General features: G+C 44.7%; 1 protein-coding gene across 1 annotated transcript; it reads left to right on the forward strand.

Moving 5' to 3' along the window:
- Positions 1 to 178: 178 nt before the first annotated feature.
- NEU3 (neuraminidase 3) lies at positions 179 to 17,566 on the forward strand. The gene is made up of 3 exons (XM_043481871.1): positions 179 to 729; positions 5,072 to 5,283; positions 12,260 to 17,566. The coding sequence occupies exons 1-3, from the start codon at positions 705 to 707 to the stop codon at positions 13,337 to 13,339; spliced, it is 1,317 nt and encodes a 438-aa protein (XP_043337806.1). The 5' UTR covers positions 179 to 704; the 3' UTR covers positions 13,340 to 17,566.
- The last annotated feature ends 859 nt before the right edge of the window (positions 17,567 to 18,425 follow it).

Below are 18,425 nucleotides of genomic sequence, written 5' to 3' on the forward strand. Positions count from 1 at the left end.
TTTCCTAAGGGTGGGTTGTCCAATGCTCTGGACCGTTGGACCTTGTAGTGGTCCCCTTTGAGATCCGGAACTTTCTCGTTCGACTCAAGTTGTCTAGGGAAGTTTTAGGCGGTGATGCCTATCAACAGACCGGCAACCAAGGGGATGGCGTGGGGAAAAGGGACGGAAGACGGAGGTGGGCGGAGTGGAAGGGTGAGGGTCCCAGCCAGGGAGCTGTGTGTCAGTTGGAGACTGAACTTGGGCCTGAGTTGAGGAGGGTGGTGTCGGGTGCTAAGAGAGGGAGGGGCAAGTTCCAAGCCGCCGCTGGGCCGGAACTGGGGGCCAGAAAGAGGAGGAATGAACCAGATTGGACCGCTAAGGGACTCGGCGTGAGAAGGAGAGGGGCGGGGCCTCGGCTGCGCCGGCCCCGAGGGGGCGGAGCTGATTCCAGGCCGCAGCCAACTGCCGGTCCCAACGGCCCGCGGGTTGCGGCTTGCGAACTTCCTGGATTTGTTTTCCTACCATCTCTTACCGGCTTCCCGAATCTGTCAGCCCCGCCGCCAGACTCTCGAAGTCTCTGTCGCTGTGTTTCTTCGCTTTTCGTGGTTTGTGTCCGCGTCCGCAGTTTCTTTCCTGCCCCCGTCTCCCCGGGCTTGATCATTCTCCAGGGCTTCAGTGTCCGAGACGTGAGTGCTTGACCCAGCGACCATATCAGCCCGAGAGAGATGGAGGAGCCGGGGTTCCGCGCAGGTGAGTGGGGCTGGAAGATTGGAGGGCCTCACAAAAACGTGAGGCGCAGTGACCGTGCTGACAGGTTCGGCAGCATTCTTTGGGTTTAGGAAATCCAGTCTATTGGGTCAAAGACACCCCAGTGGGCTAATCTCTCAGACCCTGCCAGAAGGTATTCTTGGCTGGCTCTGTTTTTGTTTTCATTTGACTGAAGCCTGACTTGTTTTGATATGGAAGGGAGCTGAGACTGGGAAAACTCTTCTTACTGGAGAGGGTCTCCGGGCTTCATAGAGCCCAGAATTAAAACTTATATGAGTCCTGGGCCTTGGTCCAGGTGTTGTTACTGACTCACTGAGTGGCCTTAGAGGAGTTTATTCCCCTCTGTGGGTCTGAGAATCCTATTGTGTACCATGAGAGGAGTTTGGACCATAGGATCTTCAAAGACCTAACATATAATGAGAGCTCCTTAAGTATTCGTTGTTAGGTGTGAATAAAATAGGGAAGTCTCCCTTGGGGTTCACTGGGGGCTGCTTGCTGTACTGGATTAATTGGAGTCTGGAATTACATTGTTGTTCAAGCTTGAGAAATAGGTGGCATTTTCTCCCTTGCAAGTGAGGAAACTGAGGCTCAGAAGTAAATTGAATTTGCTAGTAAGTGTCAAAGCCAAGTCAGTCTTAAAGCCCATGTTACACTATACTTCCCAATAAGAGAGCAGGGAAATCTTGATTGAAAGGTGATTATATGGAGCAGTAGTTAGTAGTGTTGAGTTCTCTGCTGAAATGAACAACCCCAGTCAGTTCAGTTGCTCAGTTGTGTCCCACTCTTTGCGACCCCATGGACTGCAGCAGACAAGGCTTTCCTGTCCATCACCAACCCCTGGAGTTTGGTCAAACTCACGTCCATCAAGTCGGTGACACCATCCAACCATTTCATCCTCTGTCGTCCCCTTCTTCTCCCGCCTTCAGTCTTTCCCAGCATCAGGGTCTTTTCCAGTGAGTCAGTTCTTCACATCAGGTGGTCAAAGTATTGGAGTTTCAGCTTCAGCATCAGCCCTTCCAATGAATATTCAGGACTGATTTCCTTTAGGATTGACTGGATCTCCTTGCAGTCCAAGGGACTCTCAAGAGTCTTCTCCAACACTATATCTGATTTTTCCCTGTCCCTAGCTCCTGGCACATCGTTTGTGTGAAATAGTTTGGGTATTGATGCCACAGCCACCACATGTGTTACCATTGCCTTCAACATGATCAGCATAATTAGTAAACAGTGATAAGGACTCTAATTGTTACAGTGATAGCAAAACCATAAATGAAATTGTGAAGACATCTGAATTTATACTTTTATTTACATAGTGCCTTAAAGTTAATGAAGCACTTTTGAGTGGTTCTTCATTCAGTCATCTTAGGTAAGTATTATTGTCATCTACATTTTATAAGCAAGGAATCCAAAACCTGGATTAAGTGACTAGTGCAAGGTCACACAGTAAGAACTTGTGCTTTTCCTTATGTGTTGTATCCATTCCCTGTCCCTTTCTTTTTTCCTGGTCCTCCCTGCCCATTCCTGTGCTTGTTCTGTGCTTTATTCTTATCACCCAAACACATTCTGTTTTGATGTTGACCAATAATCTTGTGTTGGCTGATGATTAATAGTATTGATATTAACTCATATCCTTATAAGAGTTTAAAATGTGATCTCTCCCAGAGGGACGGAGGGATTTAAATACTGTAAAGAGGGTAGTTGTAATTGTGGTTGTTGTCTTCATCCTCCTCTTCCACAGGTTTCAAGGAGTAACACTAGAATATGTAGTGATTGACAGTCCAAAAATAACAGCTGTCATATATTGAGCTCATATTGTGTCATGGGCCCTGTAACAGCCATTTACACTTTACCTCAATTCTTTCAGCCATTCTACTAAATTTTGTAAATGAGGATCTAGCAGTTAAATTACATGCCCAAGTTCATGTAGTCCTGGCTTGGCCCAAACCTTATTTTCTAGACCATTACACAGCCTAACCCTCTGGCAGGAGAGCCTGAATTAAGGAGAGGTGTGCTCAAGTATGGTGTGAGGAAGACGAGAACCCAGAATTGGAGTGAGGGGAGGTTTTTCTTCTGGACTTAGGAGGCCACCTCCCCATCCTTTTGGATAGTGAGCTATGAGTCTTCTCACTTGAGGTTAGAAACCAGTGAAATGAATTATTCACATGCTGAGTGAATTCACATGCTAAATAAATCACTCATATGCTGTGAATGACAAAACTTGTCTTGACTGACACTAGGAACCTATAGCCCAAAGCAGTGTAACTTTCCCCTTCAGTTCATTGTCCAGAAGGCTACCTGAGAGAGTGGTCTGAAATGTGTACTTGATCTTGGCATTCATCTGCCAAAACCTGTTGAGTGGCTCTCTACCCATGGGATAAACACATTAATAAGGTATTGAAGCCTCCCAGGATTTGCCCTCGCCTGACCCCTTCAGTGCCATCTTTGTTCACAGCTTTTGCACTCCACCGTAGTCATACTGAACTACTCTGAGTCCCTACAGCTCACAGTGTGCCTCTGTGATCTTTAGGCTTTTCATATCCACTCCCTCCCCTCTTCTCCTTTTTACCCTTCAGTTGGCTAACCCACTGGTCAGCCTTTAAGATCGAACTCACCCATTCATTCAAACATTCAACAAATATTTGTCAAGCCTATGAATTACCAGGCAGGGTTTTAGGTGTAGAGGCATAGCAGTGAATAAAACAGACATGTACATGCCCTTTATGGAACTTCTATTCTGTAGGGCATATTAAATAAGTGTAACATATGGGTGATGATAGGTGGCATGGAGAACAGAGCAGGGAAGGGGGATAGAGAGGGACAAGGGAGTTGTCAGGGAAGGCCTCACTGATTGGATGATGTTTGAGCAGAGCTGAAGAAGGTGAGGGAGTGAGGTGTGTGCCTAACTGAATGCCCCAGACCCAGAGCATAAGGATATGAAACGGGGGATCACTTGACTTACTAGCTTTTCAAAACTCCACTGCTGCCTTGATCGGGACAGTTGCTTTTTTTCTGTTTTCCTGCACGCTCTCATGTTGACCTCTTAAAGTAGCAGTTACTACATGATATTGTAATTGTCAATGTATATATGTCTGTTCCCCTTACCTGGATGTGGGCAGGGACCTCTGATCCCTTTCTGTCTCCTCAGCACCTACCTTATGGCCTGACTTCCAGTGGGCACTCAGAAATATTTATTAAATAAATGAAAAAGGCCTTGTGGGTCTCATTCTTACAGCCTGATTATTTTTACAAATGATTTGGAAGACAGGGCTTGGACAACAAGTGGTGAGAGAAAAAATAATTCTAAGTTTGATTCTATCTGTCTGGCTTCCCTTTTTGGGCCTCTGAGAAATTGAACACCTGAGAAATGTACCTAGAGATTTCCATTTTCAGCATTATAGCAAGCTAGTTAACCAGTAAAATGGTGGATAAGTATAACAAAGCCTTTTATAGTTGAATTTCCAAGAAAGCAAGAGAAATCCCCAGGGGCCTAAAAATTTCAAGAGTAAACTGAAAACTGGAGAAGTTAGCCCCTTTACGTGACCTCAGCTGCCCTAGATGTTTGCTGGTCTCGCTTACCTCAAAGCTTGGGCTTTAATATACCTGCTGTTACAGTGAATGACACTATAGGCCCATCTGTGTTAGACTCTGGTTGGAACTGAGATCCCTGCATGAAGCCAGGTACCTTGGAAATCTATATCCTCTGATCAAGTGGAGTAGGAAAAAGAAATCTTACTACTGACAGAGATGACAAAGAAGATTGCTTCTTATTGTAGGCTCCAAGAGAAGGGAAAAGTTTCCCTGGAGAATTCTGAACCAGAGGCATTCTCTCGTATGGATTTGGGTTTATATTTATATTACCTGAATGGCCTAAAAACTCCAAGCCAGGAAATTGACTATTAGAAACCATCCAGGCTGGTAATGCCTCTGAATGCTCGGCAGAAGCACATACAGAATCTCTCTGGAGAGACACCTGACACAGGCTACACAGGATTCCCACAGAGCCTGGAGTATAGACTTGTTAAATGAGAATGCATATTGCCGGGATGGGGAATACGTGTAACTCTATGGCTGATTCATATCAATGTATGACAAAACCCACTGAAATGTTGTGAAGTAATTAGCCTCCAACTAATAAAAAAAAAAAAAAGAATGTATATTGCTTGCTTTGTGCTTTTGAGATCGTGATGTTGCTTTTGTATAAAAAAAATAAATGTTTGAGTACATCTTTGCCTCCCGGTGACCTCCAGAAATGAAATGATAGAGCAGAACTTGTGTCCGAGCCTTTGGATGTGGACACACACTGAGCTCCCTCCTATCCTTGCAGAGGTCATGGAAGAAGTGACATCGTGCTCCTTCAGCAGCCCTCTGTTCCAGCAGGAGAACAAGAGAGGGGTCACCTACCGGATCCCAGCCCTGATCTACGTGCCCCCTGCCCGCACCTTCCTGGCCTTTGCAGAGAAGCGCTCCTCGAGCAAGGATGAGGATGCTCTCCACCTGGTGCTGAGACGAGGGTTGAGGACTGGGCACTCAGTACAGGTGACTCCTTATCCTAGATCTGAGCCTGGGTCTCATATTCTGCATTGCTCAGAGCATGTCAGAGTCTGTGCCTTTTTCATCAGTGCAGGAAAAGCCTTGTGTCCAAGCTGAGGAGGGGAAAAAAAAGCGGTAAAAGCAATGCTTTCCCTTATTGAATACTTACTGTTTACCAGGGGCACATTGAATCTCACAGCCACTCTGTGACATAGAAACTGTTGTCAGTCACATTTTACAGATGAGGAAACCGAGGCTCAGAGTGATTGCTATTTGCTCAAGGTCAAACAGCTATAAAAAAGTAGTAAAGCAAGCTTCAAACCCAGTCTCTGAATAGAGGCGTCCATGGTTTGTGTATTCAGTTCAGCCAGCATGTGGTGTGCTTTTCATTCACATTCTCTTTTATTCTCACAAGTCACTGAAAGCAGTAAGCATTGATAGTCCAGTTTTGCTGATGAGGGATCCTGGTGCTCCAACAGATAGGTAGCTTGCTCAGGACCACAACTAGCAAAAGACGCAGGGGAGGAAAACAACATCCGTATTCTCCCCCGTCTTCCCTTTCCTCATCTTCCTTCATGCTTTATGTGAGGTACATATTATTATCCCCATTTTGTAAGAAGTAAAGTGACTTGCCTTAGGCACACACTTAATAAATAGAGAACTGGGGTTGGTGCCCTTGTCCCTAGGTAGCACATTTTTACTGTGTTCTTAGTGGGGGAGAGAATACTTACTGCCCTTGGGCCTGTGAACTACAGGGTTAGTTTAGAACCCATTTTTGTTATTGTTGACTTATCTCTCAGAGATGGCTGAAGTGAGGATCAAGTGAGACAGTGAATTTGAATAAATACACACATAAACATACATACATTATTTATGAGGTATTTTAATCTGCTTAACCTGCCCTGCTTTTTCTACTCTCAGAAATCTCACCTTTAAAACTTCATGTCCTTAGGGATGCTTTGCTTTGCTGTTTTAGTGCAAATGCTGTTCTGCTGAAGGTGGGCCTTACAAGCAAGCCCTGGCTGCTTTTAATGCTTTAATCACATTTCCCCTTGGGAAAGTTTTTTACTTTAGGGAATTTCCATTCCCTGCTCTTACACTTTATCATGTGTCTTTCTTATGGCCTCCCAGGGTTGAACCTCTGCTTATATCACTGGTGTCCTTCAGCCCAACTTGGAGTTCTAGCTCTTTTGTTTCCTCCGGGGCAGGATGTGCCTGTGGTTATGTTGCTCTGCTTTTTGCCACAGACAGTTGGGCAGTTAAGTTTTTTATCAGACCATACCTGTTACATAACCTCACTATTCAGTAGTCATATCCAGTCACAAATGTGTCCACTTTAACTCATTCTCTCTTGACTTTATTTTATTCACATTCATTCTCTCTTGACTTTATTTTATTCACATTCATTCTCTCATTTACTTAATTGTAGAATCTTAAAATTAGAAGAAGTATCAGCCCAGCTTCTTTCCCAATATAGAAATCTTCTGTATTCCATTGGTTGCTACTAGTAGCTTAGTGGTTAAGAGCATGGCTTTGGAGTCAGGCAAGACCTATCATATATTGACTGTGACTGTGAATACTTAACTCTTCTCTGTTTCATTGTCTGCGAAATATAATTAATAATAGCAGTTCCATAGTAGGAACTCAACATTAGTCATCTTCTATTAAGGATCTACTTACACAACTCCTCGAATGAGAAATTTAATCCTGTGGCAACTGTTAACTTATTTTTTGAAATGAGATCCTCTGTCAGTTCAGTTCAGTTCAGTCACTCAGTCGTGTCCGACTCTTTGCGACCCCATGAATCGCAGCATGCCAGGCCTCCCTGTCCATCATCAACTCCCGGAGTTTACTCAAACTCATGCCCATCGAGTCAGTGATGCCATCCAGCCATCTCATCCTCTGTCGTCCCCTTCTCCTCCTGCCCCCAATCCCTCCCAGCATCAGGGTCTTTTCCAATGAGTCAACTCTTCGCATGAGGTGGCCAAAGTACTGGAGTTTCAACTTTAGAGATCCTCTGTACTTGTCTGTAATTACCTGTTGGTCTTGTTATGCCTTATGGGGAAGTACATCTGTACATTATAAAGTTCCTTTTGTGGAGAACTGCTCTTTGATGTATCTGAAAGCAGTATCCACACCCTCCAGGTTTTCTTTCTTTTAGCAGCTCCTTAGGCCACAGTCTTGATTTGATTTCTGGTCCTTTGAAAATTGTGATTTCAGTCCTGTTGTGGGAGATCAGTGTCTTTTTGCAAAGTATGATACTCATACTGAACTTATAACCCCAAGGATGGATTGACCAGCTCAGCAGTGGGGTGGCTATCCCATCTGTTATCCTTTTAATGCAGCCTAAGGTAAAGTAGCATTTATTTTTTGGTAGCTGCTTAAATGTTAAATAGATGGTCAGCTAAAACCGTCAAGACCTTTTCAGATTTTTTTTTGTTCTTTTAAAAACATTTTTAGTTATGGTAATATGCACCTAATGTAAAACTTTCCATCATAATCATTTTTAATTTGGCCTCACAGGGTCTTAGTTGTGGCAGGTGGCATCTTTAGTTGCAACATGCGAACTACTAGTTGTGGCACATGGGATCTAGTTCCCTAACCAGGGATCAAACCCAGGACCCCTGCATTGGGAGCTAGGAGTCTTGGCCACTGGACCACCAGGGAAATCCCTCCATCATAACCGTTTTAAGTATACATTGTGGTATTGTTAACTGTATTACATTGTTGTGTAACAGGTCTCTAGAATTTATTCATTAGTGTATAACCACAACTTTATAGAACAACTAATTTCCCCCTCCCCAATCCCCTAGAGATTAATACTGTACTTTGTTTATGTGAGTTTGTTTACTTTAGATGTTTCATATAAGTGGAATCATGCAATATTTTGTCTTTCTGTGATTGACTTATTTCACAGGGTAGTATCCTCAAGGTTCATCCATGTTGTAGAATATGTCAGGATTTCTTTTTAAAGGCTGAATAATTTGTATGTTAGTATATTATTTCATTTATCCAGTTTGTTTAGCCATTCATCCCTTTTATCTTATCCACTCATCGGCTGGTGGCCACTTGAGTTGCTCCCACCTTTTGGTTATTGTGAATAATGCTGAACAAGAAGGTGCATAAAAATGTCTCTTCAAGACTGTTCTTTCAGTTATTTTGTGTACAGACCTAGAAGTTGAATTGCTGAGTTATGTGGTTGTTGTTCAGTCACTCAGTCTTGTACAACTCTTTGAGACCCCATGGACTGCAGCATGCCAGGCTTCCCTATCCTTCACTATCTCCCAGAGTTTGCTCAAACTCATGTCCATTGAGTTGATGATGACATCCATTCATCTCATCCTCTGTCACCCCCTTCTCCTCCAGCCTTCAGTCTTTCTCAGCATCAGGGTCTTTTCCAGTGAGTTGGCTATTCACATCAGGTGGGCAAAGTATTGGAGCTTCAGCATCAGTCTTTCCAATGAATATTTAGTGTTGATTTCCTTTAGGATTGACTGGTTTGAGCTCCTTGTTGATTTCCTTTAGGATTGACTGGTTTGATCTCCTTGCTGCCGAAGGGACTCTCAAGTGTCTTCTCCAGTACCACAGTTCCAAAGCATCAATTTCTCGGTGCTCAGCCTTCTTTATGGTCCAACTCTGACATCCATACATGACTATTGGAAAAACCATAGCTTTGACTAAATGGACAATCCTTATCCATCAGAGGGCAGACAGAATGAAAACCACAATCACAGAAAACTAATCAAACTGATATCATGGATCACAGCCTTGTCTAACTCAATGAAACTATGAGCCATGCCATGTAGGGCCACCCAAAATGGACAGGTCATGGTGGAGAGTTCTGACAAAACGTGGTCCACTGGAGAAGGGAACGGCAAACCACTTCAGTATTCTTGCCTTGGGAACCCTATGAACAGTATGAAAAGGCAAAAAGATATGACACTGAAAGATGAACTCCCCACATCAGTAGGTGCCCAATATGCCATTGGAGAAGAGTAGAGAAATAACTCCAGAAAGAATGAAGAGGCTGAGCCAAAGTGAAAACAGTGCCCAGTTGTGGATGTGACTGGTGATGGAAATAAAGTCCAATGCTGTAAAGAACAGTATTGCATAGGAACCTGAAATGTTAGGTCCATGAATCAAGTCAAATTGGAAGTGGTCAAACAGGAGATGGCAAGAATGAACATCGACATTTTAGGAATCAGTGAACTAAAATGGACTGGAATGGGCAAATTTAATTCAGATGTCCGTTACATCTACCAGTGTGGACAAGAATCCTTTCGAGGAAATGGAGTAGCCCTCAGAGTCACAAAAGAGCCTGAAATGCAGTACTTGGGCGCAATCTCAAAAATGACAACATGATTGCTGTTCGTTTCCAAGGCAAACCATTCAATATCACAGTAATCCAAGTCTGTGCCCCCACCACTAATGCCAAAGAAGCTGAAGTTGAATGGTTCTGTGAAGACCTACAAGACCTTCTAGAACTAACACCCAAGAAAGATGTCCTTTTCATCATAGGGGACTGGAATGCAAAAGTAGAGATACAATCAAGAGATACCTGGAGTAACAGGTAAGTTTGGCCTTGGAGTACAAAATGAAGCAGGGCAAAGGCTAACAGAGTTTTGTGAAGAGAACACACTGGTCATAACAAACACCCTCTTCCAACAACAAAAGAGATGACTCTACACTTGGACATCACCAGATGGTCAGTACTGAAGTCAGATTGATTATATTCTTTGCAGCCAAAGATGGAGAAGCTCTATACAGTCAGCAAAAGCAAGAATGGGACTGTGGCACAGATCATGAACTCCTTATTGCCAAATTCAGACTTAAAGAAAGTAAGGAAAGTCACTAGACCATTCAGGTATGACCTAAATCAACCCCCTTATGATTATACAGTGGAAGTGACAAATAGATTCAAGGGATTAGATCTGATAGAGTGCCTGAAGAACTATGGGCGGGGTTTGTGACATTGTACAGAAGGCAGTGATCGAGACCATCCCCAAGAAAAAGAAATGCAAAAAAGCAAAATGGTTGTCTGAGGAGGCCTTACAAATAGCTGAGAAAGGAGAAGCGAAAGGCAAAGGAGAAAAGGAAAGATATACTCATTTGAATGCAGAGTTAGCAAGGGGAGGTAAGAAAGCCTTCCTCAGCGATCAATGCAAAGAAATAGAGGAAAACAATAGAATGGGAAAGACTAGAGATCTATTCAAGAAAATTCGAGATACCAAGGGAACATTTCATGCAAAGATGGGCACAATAAAGGACAGAAATGGTATGAACCTAACAGAAGCAGATGTTAAGAAGAGGTGGCAAGACTACACAGAAGAACTATACAAAAAAGATCTTCATGACCCAGATAACCATGGTGGTGTGATCACTCACCTAGAGTCAGACAACTTGAAATGCAAAATCAAGTGGACCTTACGAAGCATCGCTACAAACAAAGCTAGTGGAGGTGATGGAATTCCAACTGAGCTATTTCAAGCTGACGATGCTGTGAAAGTGCTGCACTCAATGTGCCAGCAAATTTGGAAAACTCAGCAGAGCCACAGGACTGGAAAAGGTCAGTTTTCATTCCAATCCCAAAGAAAGGCAATGCTAAGGAATGTTCAGACTACCACAAATTGCACTCATCTCACACACTAGCAAAGTAATGCTCAAAATTCTCCAAGCCAGGCATCAACAGTACATGAACCATGAACTTCCAGATGTTCAAGCTGGATCTGGAAAAGGCAGAGGAACCAGTGATCAAATTGCCAGCATCCGATGGATCATCAAAAAAGCAAGAGAATGCTGGAAAAACATCTACTCCTGCTTTATTGATTACGCCAAAGCCTTTGACTGTGTAGATCACAACAAGCTGTGGAAAATTCTTCAAGAGATGGGAATTCCAGACCACCTGACCTGCCTCCTGAGAAATCTGTATATAGGTCAAGAAGCAACAGTTAGAACTGGACATGGAACAACAGACTGGTTCCAAATAGGAAAAGGAGTGGGTCAAGGCTGTATATTGTCACCCTGCTTTTTTAACTTATATGCAGAGTACATCATGCGAAATGCCAGGCTGGATGAAGCAGAAGCTGGAATCAGGATTGCCAGGAGAAATATCAGTAACTTCAGATACGCAGATGACACCACCCTTATGGCAGAAAGTGAAGAGGAACTAAAGAGGCTCTTGATGAAAATGAAAAAGGAGAGGGAAAAAGCTGGCTTCAAGCTTAACATTGAGAAAACTAAGATCATGGCTCCGGTCCCATCACTCCATGGCAAATAGGTGGAAAACAATGGAAACAATGACAGACTTTATTTTCTTGGATTCACTACGGATGGTGACTGAAGCCTTGAAATTAAGAGATGCTTGCTCCTTGCATAGAGGAGCATAGAAGAAAAGCTATGACAAAGCAAGACAGACAGCCTATTAAAAAGCAGAGACATTACTTTGCCAATGAAGGTTCATCTTGTCAAAGTTATGGTTTTTCCAGTAGTCATGTATGGATGTGAGAGCTGGACCGTAAAGAAGGTTGAGCAGTGAAGAACTGATGCTTTTGAACTAAGGTATCAGATAAGACTCTTGAGAGTCCCTTGGACTGCAAGGAGATCAAGCTAATCAATTCTAAAGGAAATCAGTCTTGAATATTCATTGGAAGGAGTGATGCTAAAGCTGAAGCTCCAATACTTTGGCCACCTGATGCGAAGATCTGACTCATTGGAAAAGACCCTGGTGCTGGGAAAGGTTGAAGACAGGAGGAGGGGGCAACAGAGGATGCAATGGTTGGATGGCATCACTGACTTGATAGACATGAGTTTAAGCAAGGTCTGTGAATTGGTGATGGACAGGGAAGCCTGGCATGCTGCAGTCCGTGGGATTGCAAAGAGTTGGATACAACTAAGCGACTGAACTGAACTGAACTGAAAAGTACTAATGCTTTTAATGAGCCTCATGTCTTTCACTCCTGCTTTTTCCCTTCCTCTTGTCTAGTGGGAACCCGTGAAGTCCCTGATGAAAGCCACATTACCTGGACACCGGACCATGAACCCCTGTCCTGTTTGGGAGCGGAAGAGTGGCTGTGTGTACCTGTTCTTCATCTGTGTGCGAGGCCATGTCACCGAGCGTCAACAGATTATGTCAGGCAGGAATGCTGCACGCCTCTGCTTCATATGCAGCCAGGATGCTGGCTATTCATGGAGCGAGGTGAGGGACCTGACTGAGGAGGTCATTGGCCCAGAGGTGACGCACTGGGCCACTTTTGCTGTAGGCCCAGGTCATGGCATCCAGCTGCAGTCGGGGAGGCTCATCATCCCTGCATACGCCTACTATATCCCATTCTGGTTCTCTTGCTTTCGGCTGCCATATAAAGCTAGGCCTCATTCCCTGATGATCTATAGCGATGACCTAGGAGCCACATGGCAACATGGCAGGCTTATCAAGCCCATGGTGACAGTGGAATGTGAAGTGGCAGAGGTGATTGGGAAGACCGGCCACCCTGTGCTGTATTGCAGTGCCCGGACGCCAAACAGATGCCGGGCAGAGGCCCTCAGCACTGACCATGGTGAATGCTTTCAGAAACCAGCCCTGAGCCATCAGCTCTGTGAGCCACCTCATGGCTGCCAAGGCAGTGTGGTGAGTTTCCGGCCCCTGGAGATCCCAGGTGGATGCCAGGATCTTGCTAGCAAAGAAGCACCTGCCATTCAGCGGAGTCCTCTGCTGTGCAGCTCAGTGTGGCCACAGCCGGAAACTGGAACCCTGTCAGAATCATGGCTCTTGTACTCACACCCAACCAGTAAGAAACGCAGGGTCGACCTAGGCATCTACCTCAACCAGAACCCCTTGGAGGCTGCCTGCTGGTCCCGCCCCTGGATCTTGCACTGCGGGCCCTGTGGGTACTCTGATTTGGCTGCTCTGGAGAATGAGGGCTTGTTTGGGTGTTTGTTTGAATGTGGGACCAAGTGGGAGTGTGAGCAGATCGCCTTCCGCCTGTTTACAGACCAAGAAATCCTGAGTCACGTGCAAGGGGACTGCTCCACCCCTGGTAGGAACTCTGAGCCAAGTAACAACTAATTGGCTTAGGACCCAACTTTGCATAGAAGGCTACTATAGAAGGCAATCGCAGCCAGGACAGTGGAGGCCAGGATAACAGAGGTTACTGAAGTCTGCAGAGAAACAAAATGCCTAATATTCTGTTCCCTACCTGTTTTCACTGCTCATTCTCCAAAGAGCAAAATGAACATCTTGCCATAGCTACTGCATTCGAAAGAGCACTGAACAGTGAGTTGAGAGACTATGATGTCATCTTGGCTCTTCCACTGGCTTGCTTGGGGACCTTGGACATGTCACCTGTACTCTCTGGGCCTCAGGTCTCCATCTGTAAAATGAGAGGGTCGGGTCTGTGATTTCTCTTCTTCCCATCCCTAGGAAAGGCAGTGTGCCTGCATGCTCCCTGATCAGCAAGTCCTGGCTGTATATAGGACTATCTCAACATGAAAGTCATCAGGCTCAGCTTTTCAAATGACTTGCCACTCATCCAAGTATGAGGTTACAAGCAGGTGTCATGGCACAAAGGAGGATGTGGGTGGACTGTCTTGTTTTTAATAACAAAAGTGCTTACATCCTTCTGGTCATGTGCAAAGCTCTACAGACTCACTGTTCTAGAGGAATCGGGCCAAGCAGCAGAATTATAGGTCACTTACCTTCTCCAGCTTTGCACCTCTGCTCAACCTTTCCTTCCTTGTCCAGAAAGCATTACCTCTGAAGGAGAAAATGAGATGTTCAATGTCAGTGATCTTCAATAATGGTACTTAATGTTTCTGATGGCATGACTCCTATGAGAGATGAACTTGAAGTTCATTTATTAGGGTAGTTCTTGATGAGAAATAAACATGGGTTAGGACTTCAAAGCATTGGACAAAACTTCCCGCTATCTCTGCTGTCAAGGAGTTCACAGTTTAGGGGGCTAGAAGAGGGATAAAATTCAAGAAAATAAATGTAGCTGGGGGATAGTTTATAGATGTTAGGCTCTAATGGGAGTGATAGTAGCTGCTGATGACATTATTTTAATTGTCTCTTAATTGTGCCTGGAGTCATCTGCCCCAGAACTTGTCCAAACTGCTGTTTGTTTTTCTCAAAATGTTGTCTTCACTCAGCCTTCTCTTTTAATGGAGACGGTTGTCACCATTCAGAAGGTCTCTGGATTCACAAACCTCTGAATCAAGCATATTTGTTTGGACCTACTGAAATTTGGACCATCTCTACTATTAGTGAAGTAGAGATGCTTCTTTATCTAATAGATTTGGGACAAACTTTGCCATTGCTGGTTCTCAGATGATAGCAGATGGTTGCTGTTATTTTAGATCATTTCCCCCCATAAGCCTGTTACTGTGACAGATACTCTTATCATGAGAGATACCTTTTTTGTCACTATTTTGGGAGGATAATGCCTTAAACAGGCAGCAGGTAAATATATTTGGTGCTGAGTAATGACCCTGGAGAGTAAGTCTTCATCATGGAACACAGCCTAGAAAGTTGGGGGATGCAGTTGTACCAGTCAGATGGCAGAGAGTCCTATAGGATGAAAGTAGAGATTAACTTCACCTACTTTAGCATATGGCTTAAGCCCAGGGCTTAGTGGGGCTTTTAAAAATCCCCTTAACCTCTCATGTATTTACTGAAGTTAATACACAGTTATGATCATTCACTTACTCATTTGTACATTTATCTAAATACTTCCATAATTGAGTACCTGTGTATAATGTGAGGTCCTTTCTAATTGCCAGTCCCTGCTTGAAAATTGCTTGTGGCTCCTCACTGCCTACTAAAGGGTGTTTACATTTAGCCTGGCGTGTAGGACCTTCAGTTGTTGGTTGAACTAATGAATACTCCTCTCTTCTCTGTATGAAGCTGACCTCTGTATGAGGTCAGAGAAGACCTCGGTCGCTTTGGCAAGTGGCAGGGGCTGCGATTTCAGAGTGGGCAGCGTTGGTGGCACAGGGAGGACCCGGGGAGGGAAGGACTGAAAGGGCAGCAGCCCCTCCCGACTAGAAACTCCGTGTTCAGCAAAGCTTTCCTGAGCACTACACCCCAGATTGACAGAGAAGATGGCTGGGTTCTAAAACGAGAGTTAAAGGACGGAGAAAATGAGAATACAAGGACTTCCTTGGGACCATCCAAGAAGGGAGTCAAGGAAGGGAGCTCAGTCACATGCCAGGGTGGACCACAGATGCTCAGTTCTCGTGAGAAGTCTCATCCATCTTTAAAGTGCCCTCCCCTTTCTCCTTCCCCTCCGCTTCAGGTTTGCTTCTCCTCGGTGACTAGCAATGAAATTCTTAATAGGTGAAGGGGGTCTGTACATATTTCAATAATAGCAGGAAAAGAGGGTTGGACACGGGTAATCCACAGTGAGGATCAGAGAGCAGAACAGAGGGCTGATGGCAGCTGTGAAGGAAAAGCACAGCAGGGAGGAGTCCTGACACCTTTAGGAAGGGAGAGAAAGGGGTACGCACAGGAAGCCCAGGCTGGAGAGAGGGTGTAGTTGGTGGCTGCTGGCTGCTGTTAAGAAGAAATGACCACAGGCCAGAGCTGTTCCACAAAATGTGTGGGAGGGAAGGAGGCCTGCACAGGTTGAGCTACAGACAAGTTCCAACCCAACGTAAATTGAAGCTTGTCTCTGTGCCAGGTTACCATCCAAAACAGCTGTAGTGTCGGTTACCCAAGGTCTTCAGGGCCCTGGGACCTATACCTTGATACCTGACTCCTAACTGAACCTGTTTCAGCCACAGTTGGGTTGGGAGAATGGGAAAGATAGAGCAGGTGAAGGCAGCTGTGAAGAAAAGAGAAAAGCAGACTAGGTGCCAGGAAGAGAGGACCGGCTAGGCTGTGGTCTGTGAGCTGAGAGGCCCTCCCCGTCGAGCACAGATGACTCACCGCTGGGACTGCAGGAAGGCACAGTAGGCCCCTCCGTCTGCTGGTGTACACCCAGGCCAGCCTCCCACTTACTCAGCCTGCCGGTCCTGCTCATGCTCCCTGCCTCCTGGTTCATTCACTCTAAGCTCCTAACCTTTACCTTGTGTGTGTGTGTGTTAGTCGCTCAGTCATGTTCGACTCCGTGACCCCATAGACTATAACCTACAAGGCTCCCCTGTCCATGGAATTCTCCAGGTAGGAATACTGGAGTGGGTTGCCATTCCCTTCTCCAGGGGATCTTTCCGACCCAGGGATCTAACCCAGGTCTCCTGCCTTGCAAGCAGATTGTTGACTGTCTCAGCTACAGGGGAAGCCCTAACCTTTACCTTGGGCCCTTATTTGGATCTGTTTCTCCTGGTCACCAGTCTCCCCTCATATATCCACAGAATATCATGCAGCCACATCCACAGATTAGCGACCTTGCACCCTCCCTGTTGGGTAGCCCGAGGGATGCTTGGAGGTCGGCCCACAGCTGCACAGCACCCCGCCCAAGGCAGTAGGATCCATTCCTTCCACTTTGGCCAACTGAGGCTGTTCAGTCTTCTCTAAGAAGCTGTGAGTTTTCCCTACTGTATCATCCAGTATCTATCATGTCATCCTTCCTGCGCTGCCAGAGCATATGGCATGTGCTTTTCTTTGGTCCTTAGCACAGGCTGCCCATAGGCCTCCACTAGGCTGTAAACTCTTTGAGGACCAAGTCTGTCTGCTTCCTTTCTGCATCCTTTTTACCTTGAATCATGACTTATTTTGTGATATTGCTAGCGTATTCTGAATTCCCTGATGGTAAAGACTGTGTCTGATTCCTCGCTTTGTCCTCTGCACCCAGCACAGGGCCTGGCACAGAATAGGCAGCAGTAAAGTTGTGCTGAATGAACAAAGGAGTCAGACTCTTGGCCTTCTGGAGCTAATTGAGAGGCCAGGGCATGTTTCCCCATGGGAGGAGCATGTTGTGTCTTTCTGTGGCTGATGTGCTCAGCCTGTTAAACACATACCCTAAATGAATCTTCTCTGTAGGGCTGCATCCAGGCCAGTCACAGCCCGCCCTTGGAATGAGCTGCTCTCTGGCTTGAGCATGTTCATACCTGGATGTCACAGCATCCCAGCCCAAGTCTAAAGCCAAGCCTTGACTTGGGGTTCTTATTTCACTGGCATTTCCCTCTGTCCCTGATTGGATTTTCTATAACTGTCACTCCTCCAGGGAGACGCTGGGGCTCAGTATGTTCCAGTGTGCCTTGCTCTGTGTTACCACATGCCGGGAATGCTCTCTGTACTCTAAGAACTGCCACGACTCTTTGAAACAAGGAAGATGAATAAAGAGCTTAATTCTGATGGCTACTGTTTTTGACTATTGTTGTTTTAAGGTGATTATCATCTTAATACATCTATCTAGTTTGTTGCCATCTTCTCTCAAACACTGGATTTGAGGCACTTTTCTTGCATTCTGTAAGAACTTTTACTTTCAGAAATCCCCTTACTAATAATAATCCTTTGCACTTTTATACATTGTCCTTTGAACATAGTTACCTACTGAGGGAAGCAAGGCAGAGATTAATATAATTGTTTGGTTGTATATTACATGCCAGCTATTATAGGAACTGGGGTGTATCAAATCAGCCCTGTCTGACACCAGCCCCATGCTGTAATTACACATCTTTTTCTATTTTGAAAGTAACCTTGAGGTTATTCTCAAATTGTCCCTGGAGAGGCCACAGATATTTAGTGAAGTGGGGTGACAGCTTTAACTTATGATTTTTACTTGACTGTTTGTTCCTGTGAAATGGTCATTGCACTGGCTGAATTTCACCAGATATTTCTGTATGTCAATCTGCTTTCTTAAATTGACGGTTGGAAAACTTTTAAATGGGCCTTTCATCATATAGTCATATAAAGATGAAAGAATAAATGAAGTTCAGAGAACTTCTAATTCTTAAAATTGTTTTACAAAAATTGTTTATATAATCATTTGAAAAATCTGGTGATCTGTTTTATTTTTGTGTGTTCTGTTGGATTGCTTAATGTCTGAAGGACCTCTGGGCTTGAGAGGAATGTGCACTACTGTGTAGACTAGTGCTCAATTTATTAAACTCATGTTCAGTAAAACATTGAAAACCTCTTGAATATTTAAACAATGGCAAATTTGATTAAACTGGCTTAAACATAAATGCCAGTTACAAATTTAGTTTAGCTG

The sequence above is a fragment of the Cervus canadensis genome, chromosome 11, assembly GCF_019320065.1.
Source record: "Cervus canadensis isolate Bull #8, Minnesota chromosome 11, ASM1932006v1, whole genome shotgun sequence".
Classification (NCBI taxonomy): Eukaryota; Metazoa; Chordata; class Mammalia; order Artiodactyla; family Cervidae; genus Cervus; species Cervus canadensis.